The sequence below is a fragment of the Cricetulus griseus genome, chromosome 2 (genome assembly GCF_003668045.3).
Source record: "Cricetulus griseus strain 17A/GY chromosome 2, alternate assembly CriGri-PICRH-1.0, whole genome shotgun sequence".
Classification (NCBI taxonomy): Eukaryota; Metazoa; Chordata; class Mammalia; order Rodentia; family Cricetidae; genus Cricetulus; species Cricetulus griseus.
In genome coordinates, this window is record NC_048595.1 from 282,591,801 (window position 1) to 282,616,977 (window position 25,177).

The 25,177-nt window shown below is 40.5% G+C and overlaps 1 protein-coding gene across 4 annotated transcripts in view; it reads left to right on the forward strand.

Annotated features, from left to right (window-relative positions):
• Positions 1–25,177, forward strand: part of Esr1 (estrogen receptor 1) — a 365,575-nt gene that overhangs the window by 300,290 nt on the left and 40,108 nt on the right. For all 4 annotated transcript variants that reach the window (XM_035440409.1, XM_027401019.2, XM_027401017.2 and 1 more), the window contains one exon: positions 1,552–1,690. In XM_035440409.1, the coding sequence (XP_035296300.1) occupies positions 1,552–1,690 (139 nt within the window). The remainder of the gene's footprint in view (positions 1–1,551; positions 1,691–25,177) is intronic.

Here is a 25,177-nt window from a genome sequence, read left to right on the forward strand (position 1 = left end):
CAGTTGAAGACGAGGAGGGAATGGAAGAAGAGTGTGAAGGGATGGCTCCTTGTGAGGAGCAGGACACTGAGTTTGGAAGTGGTGAACTTCCCGAGTACTGCTCACTTAATGATCTTGTCAGTGTGGTATCTCTGTGCTTGGGCTTATTTAGTCACCTGGTCCAAACTTCTACAGCAAAGCTCAGAAAAGGTCGTGTCACCAGTGCTCAAAAAGCACCAACACTGAAGATTTCTATTTGAAGTTTTTGTGGAATTCCTAGCAGTGGGAGTTGGGTGTCTCTGACTCTTCGCCTGCTCTTGGGACCCTTCTGCTGGGTTGCCTCGCCCAGCCTTGATGTGAGGGTTTGTGCCTGGTATTATTGTATTTTGTCATACCATGTTCAGGTGATATCCCTGGGAGGCCTGCTCTTTTCTGGAGGAAGCAGGGGGGAGTGGATCTGGAGGAGAGCAGAAGTTGGGGATAGGGGACTGGGAGGAGTGGAGGGAGGAGGGGAAGCTTTTGTCAGGATGTATTGTATGAAAGAAGAATGAAAAAAAAAGACACATAAACTCTCTGGGCATCAGTGAAATGGGAACATGAGTTCCTAGCTGTTCAGGTTGTTCTATGAATAAGGATGAAAAGAGTTGGCTCCAGAAAGCACTTAGCATTGCTCCTAATCCACAGTGGGAACTTAAAAACTTGTTTCATCCCTCCATTGTGTCCTTCCCACTTGTTTTTCCAAATGTGTCTCATCTCCTACCTCCTCCTCTTTGTGATGTTTAGGCATCTACTGTCATTAGCAGTTAGGGAAAAAGAAACCCTTTAATCTCTTAATCAACCACTGGAAAGCAAGTGCACACATCAGTGGTTTCTCCAAGGAGTAATTGTAACATTAGTTTTAGTCGTCTGGTTCATTCTCCGCATGATTTGTTTGCATGTGTTATTTCACTAGTCTTTGTTTTATATTTTATGAAAAAAAGATTATGGCTCAGTAATAAAATGAAGAAACAACAAAACAACTGATGGTTCTGCTCCTATCTGTGTCCCAATTTCTGCTTAGTTAAATTATTTAAGTTTATAGCACTTAAGTGTTTTTAAACTAAATAAAAATGAATAATAATAGCTATGTAAAGTTATTTGGTATGCCTAAGTAGAATTTATTTACTAAGTACAAGTTTTATAGACAGCTAAGTGGGTTGTATAATAAGTTCATGTATTTTTGCAGATATGACATTGAGACATTAAAAAAAATCCCTTAAAGTCAAGTGAAAACTCATTAACAGAGCTAGATTTAAAAAAAAAATACTTGCTTTTCCTATGAAGTATAGCTCTATTTGTCTCACCTTCCTCCTCCTTGTGCTGTGTAGGCATTTATCCCGTTGTCCTTTACAGTTAAAAAAAAAAAGTAGTAAGCTTCTATTCAGCCATTAGAAATAAAGGCACACATCATTGATTTTCTTTATTCTATTTGCCAATAAAAACAGCTTGCTAGTTCAAATTCCAAGTCACATTCACTTCACCAGTGATGAATACATTCCCTGGGAACTAAGCGGGGCTTTCATTGTGTTGCAGGCTTTGGGGACTTAAATCTCCATGATCAGGTCCACCTCCTAGAGTGTGCCTGGTTGGAGATCCTGATGATTGGTCTCGTCTGGCGCTCCATGGAACACCCAGGGAAGCTCCTGTTTGCTCCTAATTTGCTCCTGGACAGGTGAGTGTCCAGGCTGTGGCCTGGAGAAACAGATCCGTTATAACCACTAGTTCATTTCCAAAGCCCCGTGATTCCATACTCCGTGGAACATCAAAAAATTATATAGTTACGTTTACTTTATGAATGCATAACTCTAGGGGATGCACACTGGACACGTTATTGGAAAGCTGAGGCTGGCTGACTGCTTGCCATTGCCTCGGAATAACTCTAGTGTTTCCAATACAAACAGGTCATTACAAACTGGAAGTTTCCAACTCTACCTTTATCTTTTGTTACCTTAAAAGAAATTCACACAATATTTTGGTACCTTTACACACAAATCACAATGCCCTTTCAATTTTTTCTCTAGTTTTCCCATTATTAAAATGAGGAAATTTGACCTGAGTGTTCTGAAGGCCACTTGCAGTTCTAGGAATTAATTTCAGTTTTCAGCTACCTTGTTTAACATATTCTGCTGGGTTGCCTTGGACTGTGGTCCTGGGTGCTTTTCTTTTTTTCCATCATGGAGTCATAGGATTTAGATATTGTTTAAAACAGCTGCCACCAGTGGAGTTCCTGCCCTGAAATGGCGGCTATGCTAAGTGATTTATTTCCCAGTTACCTCATGTAATCATCACAGCACGGCAAGGAGGCAGACATCTTCTTATCCCCATTTTACCAGAGAAGCCACTGAGTCTCTCCACCTGTCAAGCAAGACTCCTGGAGCAGAGTTACAGCAAAACTTCAGTGAGAGAGAACTGTGCAAGTTGTTGGTTTCTGCTTTATCATATGTGAGTTTAGTTTTTAGGAAACCATGATGATATTTCCCTAGAAGGACATTCTGCTGCCCATAGAATGTTTCCTCCAAACATGGAGATTGGCCTACAATTCTACTGCATTCAGACTGTAGATGGGGTCTTTGTGACAGTAGATCCGCTGCCCACTTTTACCTGTCTCTACCCTTTCCTGTCTCTCCTCTTCCTTATTTTTTTCCCTTTTTCTTGTCTTATCATCCACCCCACTTTTTTTGACATCAAGACTGACATGTCTTTAGTGTTTAGGCTTCCAAATGTTCATAACTGAACTGGTCTGCTTGGTGAAAGACTTTCTTATCCTTATCTCTCTTCTTAGGTTCTTAATGCTGAGAATAGTCATCAAATACTGCATTTTGAATATGAAAGACCTCTGCCTTTGCCTCACCTACAAAAACTCATAGTGCCCATGAAGTGAGGCTTCCTGGGCTTTAGTCGCTCATTTAATTTTTTTCCTTTTTTTTGTATTTCTGTTGTGGTTAATTCCCCCATTGTATCTCACAGAACTATGAATAACTGTAAGTTTTTATCTTTATTCATTTCTACCTAAAAACAAACAAACAAGCCAACAAACAAAGAAACCAGAATTGGAGTTTTTAATCCTTCTGGATAGGATTTCTCAACCTCTTTATAGTTAGCAACCAGGACTATTCTTTTTGGGTGTTGGAACCTGTTTTATGTATTGTAGGATTTTGGTAGCATTCCTGGAAGCTACTGCCAAGACCTTCATAATAACCCACCCCACTTATGACAAGTTGTGGTATGTTCAGATACTTCTAGATGTTTCCTATGACGGGGTGGGTAGAGGTCAAATTGTTGAAATCTCAGCTTCTCCAGACAGTCCTATGTCATTGTCCTACATATCATGTAGACTCATCCCCAACACCAGATTCATCCTCTTTCTTATTAATTCTGGTTCTTCACTTTTCTCTTCTATCTCGGTGACATCACCACATAGATAAATAACAGCTCCTGCCTCTTCCCTTACCAAATTGTCCAGTCACTTTTCAAGTTTTTCTTTGAATGGTGTCTTTATCCAGACCTCCATCTGTCTCCAGAACATGGCTGAAGCCTTCCTTGGTCTTATCTTTAGTTTGTGTGATTCCCTGACTGGGTCTCCTTTCTTATTTGCATTCTCTTTCCTCCCATCACCCATGCTCAGTGCCACCAGAGGTGATGACACAAAGTACCACTGTAATCTTGATGCCTCTGACCAAGTCTCCATTGATTCCCAAGTTCTCTCAAAAGTGCCACCCAGGCTTCCTGTGTGTGCGAATCAGGAACGTCTTTAATAAGCTTCATGGACTCAGATAAGCACAGTCAGACGATGTAAATGAAGAAGGCCACTGAACAAAAGTCTAAGAGGGAGTACTGGGACTAGGTGACCTTGTCCAAGCTCAAGATACCTGTGGTGGCTGAAGCTGACCTGAAACTTGGGGAAAATGTCAAATTCAAGTTTTAAAAAATTAACCTTGGTACTTTGATTTGTTTTCTGATGGAGCCTCACTGCGTCACATAAGCTGTTAGTGAAGTCATGATCCTCCTGCCTCAGCCTCCCGGCACTTGGGGATTATCAGCGTGCCCACCTTCGCAGGTTTGATTCTTCAACAGCTCTGAAAAGCTTTTCTTGTTAGAACTGTTTCCACCTGCTAAGGCTCATCTCAGGTGGCAGTTTTCTATAAAACTTTCCTTAAAATTTCTCTTCTCCTCAGTCAGGAAGCAGGCTTTCTTTTGCCTGGATCCTCAGTGATTGGTTTCTACTTCCTCTGGAGTCTCTTACTGCTAGATGACTTTGTGTCTTTTTATCTACCAGTTCATAACTCCTTGTGGTCCAGAACCAAATTTGTCTACCTTCGTGTTACCTCTAACATACAAAGTCTTCTGTGATGCTCAACAAATACTTGTCAATTGCCCTGGCCATGGTAACGTGATGTACCTCAGAAAAAACAACGCACAGATTAATAAGAATTTTAGCTGTCACTGTCATCAAACTCATTTGCTTGTAGTTTATTTCTGCTTACCAGCTACTGGTTTATTCCTTTGTAGACTTCCCAGAAATTACTATCTATCTGTTTTTGAAGAGTTTTTTAATTGTTTTTAATTCATAGTTGCATTTAGCTTGTGATTATGTTACCTCTTAAGCAACTTCTAAATTCCAAAGGGAATAAGCAACGAATCTTATTTTTCCCAGAACCTACCTATTATTTATGATCTTAGTACAATCACAAATACTTAGAAAATGTGGGCCTGAGAGTACATTCCTGTAATTGTAGCTCTGTGGAGGATGAAACAGGAGAATATACAGTTTGAAGCCGGTCTGTGCTATACAGTACTTTACTGTCTCAAAACAAACAAAAAACCTCTACCATAGGTACACTTGTGAACATAATTAGAAAATGGCAAACTCATTTTCCATTCTAAATAGGAATTAGTAATTATTAAAGTACTGAAACAAAGATGTATATTTAAATATGGAATAAAAGATAAAATATGATCTAGAACATAAAAATTCTGTATTCTCTAGTCATTGATGTATTGTCCAAACTTATCCAATATCAGAATTATTTAATTACCTTCTTAGTGTTAGCAGATAATGGCTTTTGGTGACTCTGATAGATGCACCATAGGGAAGAGTATTGTGAGCAGAAACCCCTTAGAAACTGTGTACCCTGGAAGATGCTTTGAGGGTTGGCCAACAACATGCTTATATATTCCGCTCTACAAGGTTCTGACCTCTAGGAAAAAGATAGCTCTTTGATTAGGAGCAGTTACCTTGTCTTTTCCATCATAACTTACTATACATAATAAACATTTTAATAACAAAATATAGATATCTGTAATTTTCAAAGCACAGTAGTTGGTAGAGAGCTGGTATATAGGAACTAAGTATTGGCATCTTCATTGTGGTTGTGTGTTCAGCTTTTGGATGCTACCTCTGAAAGATGAGCCACTTCCAAAAGGACATCTTCAACTTTATAGAAATGGAGAAAATAGTAAGCCTCAAATCCTATATATCCCTGTAACCTGTGGGTTACCATGGCTGCCAACAAGAGATGGAGTGTTAACTACTGTTGGTTGTATACATATTTTGTTTTCTCAGGTTTTTCCCTGCTAACCTAAGCATCTGTGCCTTAGATGGCCATCAGGAGGAGAGAACGGGCCCACCCTCTCCTTGAGTCACTGAAGTATTTGTATTGGCAAGTAGGAGTTGGTGTTTTTTGAAACTAAAACCCAGTGTGCTGCCATGCCACGTTCATGAGCAGAGAGTGTGGTTCCTAGCCTGTGTCCATTTAAAGGAGAATCATTGCCTTATTTACTCCTTGATGACAACCCATGATATCTTGATTCTACTGGGTTATAGCTTTCCTGGTAGTCACCAGCTTGTCAGCCAATTTTGTCCTTGCCAGACTCCATCTGCCCACCATGGTTGGTCATTTCTTGGAACCTGCAGCAATGAGGTCCACATAATTTGTGCCATCAAGTCTTCTTGTGAAAACCAAGAAAGGAAGGTTAGCACAAGGTATAAAATAAAAAAAAATCCTAGTAATTTTCCCTAAGTTCTCTCTCTCTCTCTCTCTCTCTCTCTCTCTCTCTCTCTCTCTCTCTCTCTCTCTCTCTCTGTGTGTGTGTGTGTGTGTGTGTGTGTGTGTGTGTGTGTGTGTGTGTGTTGTGTGTGTTTTATAAGAGGAAAGTTAAAGATAATAAGAATGCCTGTGAAAGTAATCAGGAAATGGAGAGAACTCATTTTCCATTCTAGCACCTAATCCGTTGGTGTGTTTTGGCACTAGAAAACACAAAATATGCCTTCTGAGTCTACTAGGAATGAGTCTCTTCATTTAGTTCCACATGTGTACTCATTCTAGAAAAATACAGGCTGAACACAGTAGCAAATGTATTCTTCATGCATCACTCTTGGTGGGGTCTCTTTGCTTTTGCAGGAGCCAAGTCTGATGTATCTGGAAGGCAGACTCCATGTGAGAGGACGCAATGCTAATTGCCTGTCCAAAGGCTTTCCATTTTCCAGGGGCTGTTTTGCTGGAGCCGTCCCTGCTCACCAATTCTGAGAAATATTTGTGGATTTCTCTGGAAGCCAAGCTCTCTTTTTTGTTTCCCATTCACTCTCAGAGGGGAAAAAAATGATTCATACATCTGAAAAGCAGGGACTAATTCGACAAGCAGCATTCTACCAAGCCTTTGGCCAGAGAGTTGTTGATCTAGCTCTTTCCATTGCAGCCACATTAGGAGGCTCTGCCTGCAGAAAGCAGTACTGAACAACAAAAAGTTCTTTTGCTTGTAGGCATGGAACGGGAGTAAGTTCCCTTCCCTTAAGAGAAAAAAGGTTGCTCCACTACATAGAACAGTCTGGCTTTTCTAAGAAAGAAAAGGCTGTTTTCTGATAATAAATACATTTTAAATGAAAACATAAAACCTCACTTACTAGAAACAAAAGCATTCTCATTTTAGATTTTAAAATATATTTCAGAAAATTACAAATAAAAATTGTGCAAAAATTCCTTTGCAATGCTTCCAGCGATGGTTTTATTTGTTTCTCATCCCCTTTCCCATGTAAAACTTCATTAAATTCCTCGTAGATTTTTTTTTTACTGGAAATAATTAAAACTATATTGCTCTGAAAAAAGTTAATGAATTTAGAATGGGATCTTTCCACATGTGTTTTTAGGACATGAGGAGAGAAGGGCCTCCCTTTCTGTTGTCTTCAGAATTGCCCCTTGAAAAGTATGTATTGTTGGAGGTGAGGCTGTCTCCAGACTATGGGGAGCAGGAGAGCAGGTTGTGGGGAGGAGGGTGTAGAGAATGGGGAACCTATCAGCAAATCAGGCCTTGAGTAGGAAATAGCTCCAGTTATTCCAGTAGGTTTGCTGTGGGCTCTCAGTCACTCTCAGGAACTATAGACAAAGGCCCTGTACCCTCAGCTTTGCCTGGCTCTGCCTCATTTAACCCCGAGTTGATCATTACACAACACATGAACGAATTAATGGGTGAATAATCATCATCTGTTAATTTAGCAATAAATTTAGAAAACCAATTCTGATCATAAGGTTTTTTTTCCTTTCCATTTCATGAAACTGGATGGAAAAAGGAAGAGAAAGAAGGTAACATTTACTCAACTTATTTAATGGGATTGGTTTGCCCCGTCTTATCTTTGATGCTGCATTCCACTGAGTGCATAAGAATATAGGTATGAACTTATTCTACTAGTTTATCTGTTGATTAGTTGCACTTTGTGGACTTTAATCACATAACAGGTGGATTAATTGATTATTTCCCAAAGTCTTTTGTTTCATGCCTGGACAAACCATAGAGCTATAAAGTTTAAAACTAGCATCAAAAGAAGGGAGAAATTAGGGCTGCTAAGATGGCTTCATCAGTAAAATGCTTACCAATTGAACATAAAAACTGGGTGTGGCACAGTGTTCCTCTAATTAAACACTGAGGAGACAGAAACAGGAGGCACTCAGCCTAGCCAAGTCTTTGAGCTCTAGGTTCAGGTAGAGACTCAGTCTCAAAAATATAAGGTAGGGATAAATTGAAGAAGATACTCATCATTGACCTTTGACCCCCTTGCATGCATGTGCGAGATAGCGTGCACACACACACACACACACACATACACACTGATCCGAATCAGTAAAGAGACAACTCTCTGGGCATGCCTGTAAGGGGTTATCTCAGGTTAATGGAGATAGGAAGACTCACCGTAGTTGTGGCAGGCACAAATCCCTATAATGAGGTCCTGGACTAGATTTTTAAAAAAAGAGAAAGCATCTGGGCACCAACACCCACATTTTGCTTCTACCTCACGTCAGTGCTGTTACCTCTGGTGGAAGAGTAATCAAATTATCTATTGGATTAAAAAGAGCTGACCTATATACGTTTAGTAGATCCTGAAAGGATGTAGGACCACATACTAATAAAGACTTGAAACTTATACATAATAGCATTTCAGAAAAGTTCTATTTGATCACCCAGACCATTAATCATGGAAGTGCAAGCAAAGACTTCCTTGGAAACCACTAAAAACCACCATCAACAAATCAGAGCAAGATTTCCTTTTAAAAACAAAAGCAATCAAGCATTGCTGTGTTATACATGTGTTACACCATGGGTGTTTAAGTCCTTAAGGGAATTAAGCCCTTACGCAGTAAGGATCCACTCAATATATATAATTGTTCCTGGGAAAGGCAGAATCCCAATAAAGACTTAATCCTGTGTGGGAGGTTAATTTGGTTTTCCTTGAATGTTTACACACTGCTTTGTTCTTAGTCGACAAGTATTTTGAACAATTAAGCATCTGATAAATTGAAATAACATTTTCAGTGTCTAATTTTAACATATGCTAATATTGTTTAAATCAGAACTACTGGCACAAGGATGATCCAGTAATTTCACCATCATATGATTTTATTACATTGATTTTTTTCATGGTGACACAGTAAAGAACACTTTCATACCCCTGCATAATACTAGGGATTAACCCAGGACCTACAGCATGATAGGCACACACTCTGCCACTAGGGCATACCTTAGTCAGCTCATTTCTTTTCATGAGTGCTGTCCAAGTACAACTATAAGGGAAGGTGTCTAATTCAAAGTCTATGCTATTTAGAATTCAATTTAACTCAGTTCAATGGATATTTATTGAGCATAAAAGCATATTGCAGAGTTGGGGGTGGTCCTGCCTCTACTTAATGAGCCACACTTTGTTGACTGCCCCAATAGGAGCCCTTACCCTGTCAGAGGAGTGGACGTGGAGTAGGCTGGGAGGAAGGTTGGAGGGGGCGGAAAGAGGGGTGGGAGGGAGAACTGTGGTTGGAGTGCAAAATGAAATTTAAAAAATAAACTTAAAAAAAAGCATAGTGTGATGGTTAATATTGACTTTGAACTTGACATCATCTATAATCTCTAAAGAAATAAATCTCTGGGCATGCCTGTGAGGGATTATCTAGATTAGGTTCATTGAGATGTAGACCCTAAATGTGATGGCATTGTTCCCCAGGATGGAGTACTGGACTAGGTTAAAAGGAGAGAGCTAGCAGACTGTGAGTAACCCATGCCTTTCTGCTTTTGACTTAGGATGCAATATGACTGACTGCCTTGGGCTTCTGCCACCAGACTTCCCCTGCTTTCCCTAAGCTGCTTTTGGCATTTTGCTGCAGCAAACAGACAAGTAACTAATAGAAACAGCCATAGGAGTTTGGGCGATACTGGAAGGAACGGAAAAGGAGATAGAGTTGAGGACAGACATTTACCATCTAGCAGTGGAGTAATTCTAGTATACAAATGAATGGCTCAAAATTAATTGGATTCTCAAATCTCAGAGTGCTCATGCTAAGTTGATCTTCTTTTTTCACGTACTCATAGCCATGAAGTCTGAGTGAAAACAACCCTCTCTTCAACTGTATCGATATACTGATTCATTTTGACGTTTTCATGTGTTTAGCATGACTATGCTCATTATGCATGCACCCTGCCTAAAATATACTCTCACACACACACACACACACACACACACACACACACCTCTAAAGGCAAGATAGTTCTATGTTTGTCCTTTTGAGGCTGACTGGAAGAAAGCAGAGGGTGTTGCTGAGTTTACTAAGTTAGAAGAGTATAGTTTATATAGTTTTGAAATATCACACATAGCAGAGTATTAGTGGTATTTCACTGCTTTTCTTATAGCAGCTTTCAATTTTTGAATAGACTATTTTTGGCTGGGAAAAAATTGTCTATTACTCTTTGTTGTGAAAAGTTGAAATTGTTTATTCTTAATGTCATGGTTACATGCCTTCGTGTTGTCTTATTAAGTTTCAGTCTTGACCTTGCTGTTACTGACTTCTCTGTGTGGATACCTGAGACACACTGGAAAAGGAGCACCTGTTTGCGATGATGCCTCTAGAGAATTGTATTTAGTCAGTCAGTAGTCTACTTTGCTGTTTTCATTTTTTCTTTCAATCAGAAAAGATATGTTAAATTCAAACTTACAGTGTCTTCTTTGATTTTACTCCACAAGAACGAATCAGTTTGACACACAACTTTAATCTTAGAACTCAAGAGATGGAGGCAGGAGAATCTCTGAGTTCCAGGCCAGCCTGGTCTACAGAGTTCCAGGCCAGCCAGGGCTACACAGAGACACCCTGTCTCAAAAAAACAAAACAAAACAAAACAAACAAACAAAACAACAACAAAAAAGAATGAACCAGTTTCTTAACCTGTATGTGCATGTTCACCACTGCCATAGAGTCTAAGATCTGTCCACTGGAGAGATAATGCAGTAATTATGATAAGAAAAGATTGCCAACTACATTGTCAGTATGCCCATGCTTGCCAGATACTAAGTGTCCACTCTGGAAGTTGAATGTGCAAAGTACTGTAAATGTTCTCAGTTTGTCAAGGCAAGCTTAACTACTGTACTAATGAGCCTGTGGGTGGCCTTGAACAAAGCAAAGGCAGACAGAAGTCTTGGTTCAGTGTGGGTGTGATAGATCGTGCAGGAAGGGCAACTTCAGGTCAATGATCTAAGCATATGGGAGTGACATTTTTCTCCCTCCCTCCCTTCCTTCCTTCCTTCCTTCCTTCTTTCCTTCCTTCCTTCCTTCTTTCCTCCCTTTCTCCCCCTCTCCCTCCCTCTCTCTTTCCATCCCTCCCTCCATTTCCTTCCTCCTCTTCCTGTTTCCTCTCTCTATCCCTCTCCCTCTCCTGCCTCTTTCTTCCTCCCTGCCTCCCTCCTTCCTTCCAGGTCTCTCTTTCTGATAAGATCTTACTCTGTAGTCTCTGCTAGCCTCCAACTTACACCCTGGCTGCCTCAGCCTCACAAGTACTGGGATTACTAATGAGTACCACATTGGCCTTGGAAATGATGTTGATACACTGGGAAGTCAGAAGACAGAGTAATCGTTGGGGGGATTGGAATTTACAGACCTGTTAACATTTGTTCGTCTAGCAATCAGTGTCATCAGGAGACATCTTCCTGAATAGAATACCAGTAGCATAGATAATAAGATTGACTATTAATAAATGAGACCTCAGGAAACTGAGAAGCTTCTGTAAGGCAAAGGACACTGCCAATAGGACAAAATAAAATGGCAGCCTACAGAATGAGAAAAGATCTTCACAAACTCCACGTCTGACAGAGGACTGATCTCCAAAATATATAAAGAACTCAAGAAGCTAGACATCACAAAACCAAACAATTCCATTATAAAATGCTATACATATCTAAACAGAGAATTCTCAACAGAAAAATCTCAAATGGCAGAGAAACACTTAAAGAAATGTTCAATATCCTTAGCCACTAGGGAAATACAAATCAAAACGACTCTGAGATTCCATCTTATACCTGTCAGAATGGCTAAGATCAAAACCATAAAGGACAGCTTATTGTAACTGAAATTTCTTTGAACCACCAGCTCCTGAATAATGACACAGAGATTTCTTATTAATTATGAAAGATTGGCCTTAGCTTTGTCTTGTTCCCAACTAGCTCTTACAGCTCAGATTAACCCCTTTTATATTAATCTATATTCTGCCATATGGCTCATTACCTTCCCTCAGTACTGAACATCTGACTTCCTCTGCATCTAGCTGTAGAATTCCCCAACTCATATTCTTCCCCACAGTTACTCTCTGCCAGGAAGTCTGGCCTATCCTCTCCTGCCAAGTTATTTGCTGTTCAGCTCTTTATTAAACCAATCAGAATGTACTTTGTCAGAGACATATCTTCACAGTGTACAAAAAGATTATTCCACAGTAGCTTATGCTGAAGAGGATAAAGGGACCACTCTTCCATTACTGGTGGGAGTGCAAACTTATACAGCCACTTTGGAAATTTCAGGAAATTTTCAATCAATCGACCTCAATCTCCAGTGATACCACTCTTGGGCATATACTCAAAGGATGCTCAATCATCCCACAAGGACACTTGCTTAATTATATTAATAGCAGCTTAATTTGTAATAGCCAAAATCTGGAAACAACCTAGATGCCCCTCAACCAGAGAATATATAAAGAAAATGTAGTACACAATGGAGTATTACTCAGTTGTTAAAAACATTAATATCAGGAAATTTGAAGACAAATGGATGGAACTAGAAAAAAATCATTCCGAGTAAGCTAACCCAGACTCCTAAGTGGTTATTAGCTCTTAAGTAATGGATAACCATGCTACAATACACAAAACCAGAGAGCTAGGTAATAAGGAGGGCCTATGGAGGGACCCATGAGAAGGGGAAATAGAAGAAATCTCCTTGGTGGACTGGGGGCTGTTGGGGATGGGAACTTGAGGTATCATATTGGGGCTGGGTGGAGGAGGATAATATGGAAAGAGATGATTGGAAAGGGGGAGCATTTCAGGGTCAAGTGGAAACCTGATGCAAGGAAAACCTCCCACAAATCTACAAAGATGACCTCCTGCTGAAGAGAGGGAGGAAAGATTGTATGAGCCAGAGGGGTCAAGAACATCACAAGAATACCAACAGAAATAACTAACTTGGTTCATAGGAACTCAGAGCCTGAAACAACCACCAGGGAACCTGCAAGGAACCAACCTAGGCCCTCTCTATATATGTGACGGTAGTGTAGCTTGATCTACTGTGGCACTCCTAACAATGGGAGCAGGGGCTGTCCCTAGTACTTTGGCTGGCTCTTGGGAACCTATTGCTCATACTGAGTCACTTTGCCCAGCCTTAATACAAGGGGAGGTGATATGCCACACTTTGTTGATGCTCATTGGACTGCCCCTTTCTGAACAGAAACAGAGAAGTGGACTGAGGTGGAGGCAGGGGAGCGGCGAGGGAGAGGGGAATGGGAGGAGAGCAGGGAGGGCAAACTGCAGTTGGGATCTAAACTAAAGAAATCAGAGTCACGTAGCTTTATTTGTAGAAGACCCCAGTGTCTTAAATAAGCCTCTAGTGTTGCCCTTTGGGATTCTTTCAGAATTCAATAGGTGATTCTTTGTTTCTTTCTTCATGTGACCTTTAAAATTAACTTGTTTACCAGCCATCAGAACATTTATGATCACAGCAAATATAAATCATTTAGGGAGAGCTAATGTCTTTATGGTTTGAATTTTGCTATCAAGAGCAAGCTGTTTCTTTTTGTTGTTCAGTCTATTTGTGTGTGTGGTTCAAAGCATCCTTGAATATGTTTGTATGTAAGGATAATTGCTAAATATTTTGCATGGATACATAAAACTATGTGTGTAAATACAATATTTATAATCTATTATATACTATGTGTATAATGTAAGAATATCAGAAATGGTAATTCAATTCTGTGACTTAGCTGGATATTCTCTATACTGGTCAATAATTAACTTTTGTTTGTTCTCATTTTAGACATGACCCTGCTAAGTTCTCCTGTATACAAAGTAGGCTTTCATTAATTCCTCCAGGTTACATAGTATACAGCCATATATCAGCAAGTACATTCTTTTGCCTCTTTCTTTCTATCCTTAAGCATCTAAACATTTTTAAAATGCCATTGGAGAGATTGTCCAGTGGTTAGAGCACCTGTTGCTCTTATAGAGGACCCAGGTTCAATTCCCAGCACCCACATGATAGCTCACCACCATTCACTGCTTCAGTTCCAGAGGATCCAAAGGCCTTTTCTGACTTCTGCATGTACTAGGCAGGTACATGGTAAACATACATACAGCAGACAAAATGTTCACATGCATAAAACAAAAGGAGTAAATCTAAAAATAATTAAAATATTTATAGCTTTTTGAATATCATGATGAATAGCTCATAAAATAATATCAAGGGGGCGTGGATGGTAGCTCTGTCTATAGAGTGTTTGTAGCCCAAGAAATGGAATGTTATTATGATGAGGTCATTGTCATACTGCACTGAAATTCATAGGAAAGTTTCATGTGAAGTTTTCTTTGTGTATTCTTTCTCAGATCTTTATTACAAATTGTTACACATGCATTGCAAAAATACTATGCAGTTTTTCTTTCTTTGGGTATGTTCTGGACAGTATGAATAGAATTGAGATTTGATCTTTTATTTTAAAATATTGATTTTCCTTCTTTGCTAGTGTCTATTGAATTATTGAATTTATTTCTTTTCTATTTTCATTACAAAACTTACATGTAGTCAGTTCTTCCTTTAGGAGCTGTTCATTTTCTATTATGAGCAGTAGTGAGTGAAGGTAGCTTGCCACTCAGCATCATTGGATCATGCTTCAGTTGCAGCCACTGGCATTAGCTGTGCTAAACCTCCTAGGACTAAATACATTATAAAGCCCCTGCAGTGGGTGAGTTTGTTTTCAGTTGATGCCTGTGAGGGGTGTAAGCTAACTACAACTACAGTTTGTAAGACTATTCTTTTCTCATTGTATGTTTTTTTTGATTTTTTTTTTTTTTTTTTTTTTGGTTTTTCAAGATTTGGAGCCTATCCTGGTACTCGCTCTGTATACCAGGCTGGCCTCAAACTCACAGAGATCTGCCTGCCTCTACCTCCCGAGTGCTGGGATTAAAGGCGTGCGTCACCAACGCCCAGCTCTTTGTATGTTTTAAAAAGGATTTATTTCTATTTTATTTGTGTGTGTATAAGTGTGTGTGCACACTTGCACAACTGTGCACATTCATGTGTGTGTCTACAGCAGTATGTGTGTGGATAAGTTCCCACATATGCCAGAAATGATATCAGATTCTTAAAGTCAGAGTTACAGGTGATTGTGAGCCACCCTGCACGAGTGCCAGGAACAGTACTTGGGTCCTCTAGAAGAGCAGTACAGGCTCTTACCTCTGAGCCATGTCTCCAGCCTCTTTCATCTTCTTCTTCCTGAGCACATTGGCACCAAAAGACCACTGCTCCTGGCCTCCTCTATATTTTCTTTTTGAATCCTTTTCCTCTCTGAGTTTACTCTTTCCCTTCCTTTGATTCCCAACCCCAATAATGTCCATAAATACTGTATGTCTTGTATATCTTAGTCCATGGGCTGGGTTTTTCTCCTCCATTATAATCCCAAGAACTTGAGCCATGCTCAGTTCTTACAAATAGCAAGCAAGGGCTGCAGCTTGGAATGAACAGAAACAGGGCATCCTGCCACAATAGATGGCATCAGAAATACCACATAAATGTTATTCTTTGCCAATATCTGACATATTGGCAAATGTAATGTAGGGCATATATAATTATATAATATATTTGATCATATCCACACTCCATTACTTTGTCTGCCCTCAAGCACTTATACTTCCAAAACAAATAACCCCCCCCAACCAAAAGAAGATTTTAATGGCGGGATGAATTCTACTTTGGGGAACAATAGGTGGTTCCTGTGCATATTTGTGGTTTCAGCTCACTCAGAATAAGACACTTTAGGTTGTGTGCTACACTGTTCTGTTTTTGTAACTGGTTAGTCATGAAGAGACAAAGCCTATGAGATTATTTTCAATTTTTCAGCAGCTGTGCCTATAAATTCCAAAATTCCATTTAAAAATAACATAAAGGATTAGGTAGATAATATAGTCTTTTCAAGACATTCTAAGATAGGAACTTCTTTATTTTTCTGATTTTGCCCTTATAAAAATATTTCGACAGTGTTCTAATTCATCATCATTATTTCAGAATCAAGTATGTTTCTGCCAACTTTTTTAAAATCCACATTATATATATGCTTAGCAGTTTCGACAAATCTATAATGTCTTTGGAAATAAATTTACTAGGGAAATTGTAAGAACTGTACCAAGAAAATTACAAACCTTTGTTGGAAGACAGTTCGTGAATCTTTGAAAGGAAAGTCATAGCATGTCTATGATGAGGAATATTCATTAATGAAAATGTGCTAATTCATTGTAAATTGACCTATAAATGTGTGTGCTTACAATCTTAATCCTATGTTCATTTTAAAGTTCATGTGGGAAGGCCAAGGACCATTAAATGTACCCCAAAAGGTTAGACAATGGGTTTAGAATATAGGAAAGTAACAAAGCAGTATCGCCATTCAGACAATGTGATTTGGTGTAGAAATACACATAGTGACTAATGAAGTAGAGAAGAGAAGAGAGTCCGGGAGCTGGGCTAGATCACAGGGAGCACTAAGATGCTCAGGGAGAGGGAGGAGCACCAAGTCCTTTCTTAGGAGATGTCTCTCTCAGCAGAGAAAAGAAATCTGATTCCCCCTCATATATGAAAACGTAATACTAGATGAAGAACATCAAAGCTCAAGCTAAAAATGTACGGAAGAGAATTTATCTCAGTGTTGAGAAGTATGTCTTACACAATGCACAAAAGGTTTTAACCACCAACAAATGCCAAAAGAATAGGTCTCTTTAACAACTTTCCCGAAGAAAATGAAAAGGGAAACAGGCTGCTGCAGAATGATGTTTATTTTTTATTATTCTCTCAAAAACTTTTATTACCGAGATTCTTTTGTGTGAACCAAATGTCACAGTAAAATATAGGAAAGAAAGAGAGAGAAACCTCCAGGCTTCCTAAGGACAGTCCCCTCCATCCATCCACAGCCAAGCCAGGAACCTGCACTACTTCTAAGTTCTCTGAAATGTGAAATGGAAATACTTGTGGAGGGCCCTCTTGGATGCATTTGGAGAGCGTATGCCCAGGAAAATGGAATTGAAATGTTTTAGTAAGAGTCGAGGGCCCAATCCTTGAAGCAGATGTCTGTAGAGTTTTCTATAGCATGTAATTACAACACAATACGACTCAAAAGCATTTCAATAAAGTGTGGGTGGAAGAGAAGGACACTGCTTCAAGGGCTTCATTAGCTTTCAGCAGACTGGCGCTCTCCACATTGGGAGGAGCCCTGTTTACCTTGCTTCAGAATCCATTTTAACCCCCCATTGGGTCCCGGTGGTCAGAGAGCTGCCAGGGTCCTCAGGCAGTCTAGGAGCTGGGGAAGCAACAACAGTGGTTTTCTAAAAGCCTAGGGTAGGCTCAAGTCTTGTTCATTTGCGGGCTCCAGGATCATTTGTTTTAGTGCCGATCACGGAGGGAATGGTAGGACTCTTCGCTTTTGTTTCTCAAAGAAGCTTCGAATAAATTAGAACAATGACGTCGACTCACTATCATGTTGTCCTAGAAGGTGACCGTATGATCTCTGTGTGTTCTGTGGCCTGAAGCTGTGACTTGGGAAATATGTCATCAGCGGCTGCAAGGGCTGGAGTGCTTGCCATAGTAATGATGAAGGGTAAACACAGTTATCCAGAGGAGAATCTGTACAGCCCAGTACTTCTTTCTTGAAAGCTGCACTGAACAGGACTGCGACAAGTTCCTGTCGCAGTGGGGGTAGAAGGAGCCTGTTTGGCTATTGAAGCCATATGGGTGATTGGGAACCTTACCCTTGATGATGTGGATTTCTCTTGGTTTTGTGTCACATTCTACTAAGTATACTTAAGCACCTTCTCCTGCACTGTGTGGCTTTTAAAACAACTTAGTAACAAACTATGCAACTGATCCCCAAAATTATTGTCTTCTCTTACAATGAAGGGTGGTAAATGCAGAGATTCATAATGGGCCAGAAAATAAGTGACAGATATAAGCCCACCATAAATAAGCTGCTTACACCATCCCCTCTAAAGTTTGTGGATCATTGTGGAAGAGCGGACACTTCCAAGTTAGCAGCTTTATACAAAAAGAATTTCTAAAACACAAATTATCATTAGCAGATGACTCCCCTCTTCCCCCACTCCTCTGGGAACTACTCACTCAATTTTCTTCATTTGTTTTGTGTCTATAGTTTCATTTGGCTAACACTTAGCTTAAGAAACATGAGATGGGCCAGGTGCTGGTGGTGCACACGCCTGTAATCCCAGCACTTGGGAGGCAGAGGCAGGAGGATCTCTGTGAGTTTGAGGGCAGCGTAGTCTACAGAACTTGCTCCAGGAAAGCCAGGGCTGCACAGAGAAACATTGTCTTGAAAAACAAACACGCAAACACCATGAGATGAAGTAGTTATAAATTAGCAATTATATAGCGTGGCTAGACTTAACGGAACTCGCCCATAATCTCAGTGCTTGAGAGGTTGAGTCAGGAGTGTCACAAGTTCAGGGCCAGCCTAGGCTACAAAATGAGACTCCCCCATCTCAGAAAACAAAACAAAAACAAACAAAAAAGAAACCAGTGAGCAAAATCTGAAATCTTATGGTTGCCTTGAAGCAAAGAATATTCATAGTAAGAGAAAAAGAGAGAAAAGAAGGAGTGAAAGAAACACAATACACAATGGTGCTAAGACGGAGGAATGATGTTGAGTGCTTGGAATGAGGACAGAGAATCCAGTCATCCTTCAGTATGGAAAGGCTAGACTGCTTAAGCGGAAGAAGGTGTGTTGGCAGCTTCTAAACACATACACACACACACACACACACACACACACACACACACACACACACACACACACAGAGCCAGGCAATGGTGACACATGCTTTTAATTCCAGCACTTGGAACACAGGGGCAGATGGCTCTCTGTGAGTTCAAGACCACCCTGGTCTTTGGAGTGAGTTGCAGAGAGCTGTTATAAAGAGGAAACCCTGTCTGGAAAAACTAAAAACAGCAACCACAACAAAACATATCAGGCATTGTTTGGCCTTCCTTAATGGTCTTCCTATTGACTTCCAAAGCCAGAACACTTTCTCCTGTCAAATAAAACATTCTTGTTTGTCCCAATGAAAACCACATATGTCCGGGTGACCTCATAACATATTACCCTGGCTTCAGTTTGTGTGTCCCCTCTTAAAGGACAAGCTTACCCAAGATCTCCTACTGACTTCATTCTCAATAGTTAGAAATGATTTTGTTCACTCAGTCTCATGTCTGTTCTCGGCCTGTCACACTTGACTGTAAGAAGAGCAGGACCTGACAAAGCAGCAGGATGCATAGGATTTAGGAGAAGCACAAGACTCACTAGTAGGTCAGCGGGTGAGGCCCTTAGCTATGGAATCACTAGGTTACAATAATGTGGCTTTTAGTTTCTTGCTACTGTACAGACTTAAGGGGGCATTTACCCTCTGAGTTACTTGAAGGCAAAATCAGGTAGAACAGAAAAGCCTAACTTGGTTGATAATTAATGAAGGGGTGAATAAATTAAAGTTGTTCCTTATGTTCCTAAGACCTATCAGAGAGTTTAACATATATAAAAGACATGAAACCGGTGCTCAAAATTTTTCTTTAATGAACCAATAAAGGGATTAATTGTATTTACTTTTGCAAAACAATGGTTGGTCTATCAAAACCAGAAATTCTTCTCAGATGTATAATACCACATTCTTTCATTCGTTCATTTACGTTTGTAACAGCTGGGTTGGCTCAACTAAGGATAGAACAGTGGAGACACACCATCTCCTTTGGACAATTCTGAAATATCCTAGCAAAGGTGACTGACTAAAGCAGTCTTCCTTGTGGTCCATACTTGATGTGGGCATTGTCAAAGATTGACCAAGTCTCTTTTCATCTGGATATTTGATTTCCCAACACCACTGGAGGACTTTCCTCCAGGGATTTACTTTAGCTTGCAAAGTTTCTAAACTGAACAAGTGAACTCAAGTGGGTCATTTTCTATAGAAGTACAGAATCCCATCTCCCTTTGGCACACTGTTCAGACACAGAAGTGTGTTTTACACATTCTGATTGAAACGTCTATAATAACCAGCCCCAGACTCCTTTTTTTCCATTTTATCACCCAAGAGTGTAAGAAAAGAATACGTGTTGAGGTTTTTATTCTATTAGACAATATCTCTCTGCTTAAGAACAATTTTCGCTATTAGCTGCCTGGTGTATTAAGAGTAAACAGCAAGGACTTCCATGAAACTGTTATTTCTGTGGCTTCATAAAGATAATTGGGCCTTTTATGAGTGTTTGAAGCTCAGACCAAGACACACCCTTCAGGAGGTCAATATAATATTGCCTGTGTAGTATCCACAACAACCACTTAGGTTAGCATGAACACAAGAGCGGTACTCCTGGATGAGTCACAAAAGTATCAATATCGGCCCTCTGTGACCAGGGTCTATGAAGGCACACCCTGACACCAGCAAGGCTGAGGTCCACACTTGCAGATGACAGTAAAGAACAAGGGGGCGAAGATAAGGATCTTCTTGGTCTGGTGTCAGGATGTGATTGATGGTCAAGAGTTGTGAGAACTTTTTTCTGGAAGGCACTGGAAGTTGAGAATACAATGTGTGTGATGGGTTAGAATAGCTAACATCTTTAGTCGTAGTCTTTGTACTCCCAAAAGCAGGTGTTGGGAGGTGAATGCCCTGTCTACTTCAAATGGAAAATATCCAATGATATTCCCTGACACCAAAAAAAACGTTATTTTCTTTATTTTCAATGAATATGGCCTTCTTTATAGTAAATGAATCATTTGTACATTTTTTTCATCTTTTCATTTCATTGTAGACCCAATCACTGAACCCCTAGGTTGATTGACTTTTCTTAATTATAGCTTCTCTCGGGGTTTTAAATATCAAACAAAGAAACAAAGAGAAACAAAGCTAACCAAAGAAATAAATGAAGAGGAGGCACATGTTGGAAGTCCCTTCCAATGGCCCTGTCTCCCAGCTCCTTCCGTTGGCTCTGCTGCCTCTGGAGGGGCATTTGGAGAGTCAGCATTTCTAAGCTGCTGCTGGGTCACTCCATGCATTTACTCTCCTAGCCATCCTCTGTGAGCAGGGCCTGACTCTGTCTCATAGCAACTCTTATCAAGGTAATGGACCAAGAATCATTTCCACTCGAAACACAATCCTTCTAAATGAATCATGAGACATGGTTATCTCCATTTTCCCATAATAACCCCAAGAAGATGATCTTCTGGCTATACTCTCAAAATTGCCTCCTGTTTGTATTTATTTTATTCCATTTTCCCTTTAATTTTCTATATAAATGTGCCCTCTCTCAAAGGGCTGATTTTTTTGGTAGCTATTGTTATATTTGTAACTCGTTTTCCTTGGCATACACCTGATGGTACCCTGTTAAAGGGCACTCGTGTATGACCATAGAGTTTCCCAAGGCTGCTAGGGTTCCACGTGGGCAGACTGCAGGTTGAACACCAGGGAGATACACTTCCCTTTTAGAGAAATCACCAATCCTGTTCATTCTTACATCTTTCAGGCTGTAGCTTTTGTTCAGTATAGTGTCCAAAGAAAAGCCTCAAAGCCAGGGGACCGCCAAAGAGTGAGAAACAAATGATCCTGAGTCATTTCCCATTTTTTTTTTTTTTTTGGTCAGCTTGGAATCAGCTGTTTAATACTGGGTCTTGGTATAATGATGGAGACTTTCATCTCAATGCTTTAAGAGTCTGTCCTTTCAGTGTTTCTGATCTTTTCCCTGCTTTTGGATATGTTACCTTGGGAGCCCAACTAACCTCCATATACTGAGGTAGAATTTTCTTCTGCAGAAATGGAAGCTCCAAAACCCCTTCTCTCACTCCTACCCCTATGCCTACTTAGTCTTTGAGATCACTGCTCTTATTTTTTGTTGTTGTTTTCTTTAATTTATTATTTGAAAAATTTGTACTTGTATATGATGCATCTTGAGCATTTCTTATTATTTTTGTGACCTACAGTTTTACTGTATTTATTATCAGTTCATCCCAAGACCTATTATCAATCACTGTAAAATTACCTTCTAGACTCTCTGCCTTCAACCTCATGGCATACTTCAAGAATTTGTTTCTGCCTTGCGCCACAATTACTGTCTACTTTTCTTCTTTCCCATCTCCAGGGACATCACTTCTGGACCACAGACTTAGGCTTATCTCCCTTGGTTTCTCTGAGCTGTCAACACTTCTCACGTTCTTCTTGCCTTAGATGTCCCTCCTCCCTGGTTCTTTCCCATCTCCTGGACTGTGACTCCCATGTGCTCTTAGCTGGCTCATTTTTCTCTTAGATGTATTGTCCCGAGAGAATGTCTTTCCTTCCCTCTGTGTACTCCCTCTCTTCTGGAAATGTCCAAGGCTGATCTACAGATACACATATTCTTCTGAGCTCCAGATCCACCATTTCCCAAGGTCTCTTTGGATATTACAAGGTCTATTTGGAAGTGCAGTTCTTACATCCTTTTGGCTTTTCTACAGAGATAAATATATCATTGTGTCCCAAGAGTTGGAAGTGAGTCAGGACAGGGAAGAACCAGATACTCCTAACGTTTCAATTACTTGAATACAGTGACTGTTTTTTTTATCCAGATCCTTGTTCAATATAATCATCTTCGTTGGCAGGAGACCTTATCATTCAGACACCTAGAATCTTCTATGTTCCATATCTGCCTTCTATGAGGTGTTCCAGACTCAGGTTATGAGGTGGAGAAAACATTAGGAAACACAAGCCCATTTCTTAATTAATATTCAAAATAAAGGTGATTTTATTTTCCATTGGCCAGAATCTAGTGATACTCCCATTCTTACTCTCAAGGAGACTGAGAAATGTCTTCTATCAGGAAATCTGGGAGGGTAAGGGAAAGCATTTGGCAATCCATAGCTTGTATCACAGTTCTCTTCTGGCTGGCAAATATCCATCCCCAGAGCATGCCACTGACACAACTGAGGTGATGGAAGGTCACACCCAGATATGCCATCCAACTCAACGATGTCAATCAATGTACTTCCCTTTCTGGTGTACTAGCCTCATCCACAAGTACACCTGGTGACCAATGAAGGAGAAAGCACAAAACTGCTGCAACAACAACAAAAAAATGTTTATTCAGAGAAAATGGAAGAAGGACAGGCTCCATCTCCCCTCCCGCCCAGAAGCTGTGGAGTCTGAGTGACAGGCAGGCCCTACCCCTCCCCCTCCACAAACACAGAAGCTCTGTACTCTGAGTGATGGGCAGGACCCATCCCCCCACCTTACAGGAGCTGTGGAGTCTGATGGTTAGACTTGGGGTGATTTCTACTCTGAGAGACTGCAAAGCTCTTTGGTCCTTAACTTTGCTCCTTGGGGAAAACGTTCAGATTTTCTTTCCGCCTGATAAGTGGCCTGGAGTTCAGGCTTTCCCTTTATTTGGTAAGGAGGTTGCCTCAGAACACAAATGACTTCTCGTTCGTCCCATATATTGAAACTTAGAAGTGCCTAACGTCTTTTTTTTCCTGGACATAATGTTTAGAGTGCTAATTTTGTTTTATTATTGCTGTTTATTTTTAATTGACAAGTGTATAATTTGTATATGTCTACAGTGTACAACATAAAGACAGAAGTGGTTAGCACGGGCATTCTTTTTTTTATTATTTGAATTAGAAACAAGATTGTTTTACATGTCAATCCCAGTTCCCTCTCCCTCCCCTCCTCCCCTACCACCCCCTCCCCCAACTAAAACGCTACCTATCACATACCCTTTCTGCTCCCCAGGGAGAGTGAGGCCTTCCATAGGGGGTCATCGGAGTCTGTCATATTCTTGGGATAGGGCCTAGGCCTACCCCTGTGTGTCTTGGCTCAGAGAGTATCTCTCTATGTAGAATGGGCTCCCAAAGCCCACATCTATGCTAGGGATAAGTACTGACCTACTACAGAAGGCCCCATAGATTTCTGAGGTCTCCTCATTGACACCCGTGTTCCTGGGGTCTGGATCAGTCCCATGATGATATTCCAGCTGTCAGTTTGGGAACCAAGAGCTCCCCCTTGTTCAGGTCAGCTGTTTCTGTGGGTTTCACCAGCCTGGTCTGGACCCCTTTGCTCATCAGTCCTCCTTTGCAACTGGATTCTAGTTCAGTTCAGTGATTAGTTGTGGGTGTCTGCTTTTACTTCCACCAGCTGCTGGATGAAGGCTATAGGATGGCATATAAGACAGTCATCAATCTCATTATCAGGGGAGGATATTTAGGGTAGCCTCTCCTCTGTTGCTTATATTGTTAGTTGGTGTCATCTTTGTAAATCTCCAGACATTTCTCTAGTGCCTGATTTCTATGTAAACCTATAATGTCTCCCTCTGTTATGGTTCTCTTATCATGCTCTCTTCTATTCTTCCCCCAACTCAACCTTCCTGCTCCCTTCTGTCCTCCTCACCCCTCTTCTTAGCTCCATCTCCCCTCCCCCCATGCTCCCAATTTGCTCAGGAGATCTTGTCCCTTTCCCCTGTATGTCTCTTTTGGAGTCCTCTTTGTTACCTAGCTTCTCTGGCGGTGTGGATTGTGGGCTGGTAATCTTTTGCCCTATGTCTAAGATCCATATTTGAGTGAGTACATACCCTGTTAGTCTTTTTTGATTGGGTTCCCTCGCTCAGAATGGTTTCTTCTAGTTTCATCCATTTGCCTGCGAATTTCAAGATTCCATTGTTTTTGTTTTGTTTTGTTTTCTGCTGAGTAGTACTCCATTGTGTAAATGTACCACATTTTCTCTATCCATTCTTCAGTTGAGGGGCATCTAGGTTGCTTCCAGGTTCTGGTTATTACAAATAGTGCTGCTATGAACATCAATGAACAGAAGTCCTTATTGTATGAATGTGTTTCTTTTGGGTATATGCCTAAGAGTGGAATTGCTGGATCTTATGGTAGATTGATTCCCATTTTCCTGAGGGGTCGCCATACTGATTTCCAAAGTGGCTGTACAAGTTGGCACTCCCACCAGCAGTGGAGGAGTGTTCCCCTTTCTCCACATCCTCTCCAGCTTAAACTGTCATTGGTGTTTTTGATTTTAGCCATTCTGACAGGAGTAAGATGGTTGTTTTGATTTTCATTTCCCTGGTGGCTAAGGATGTTGAACACTTTCTTATGTGTCTTTCAG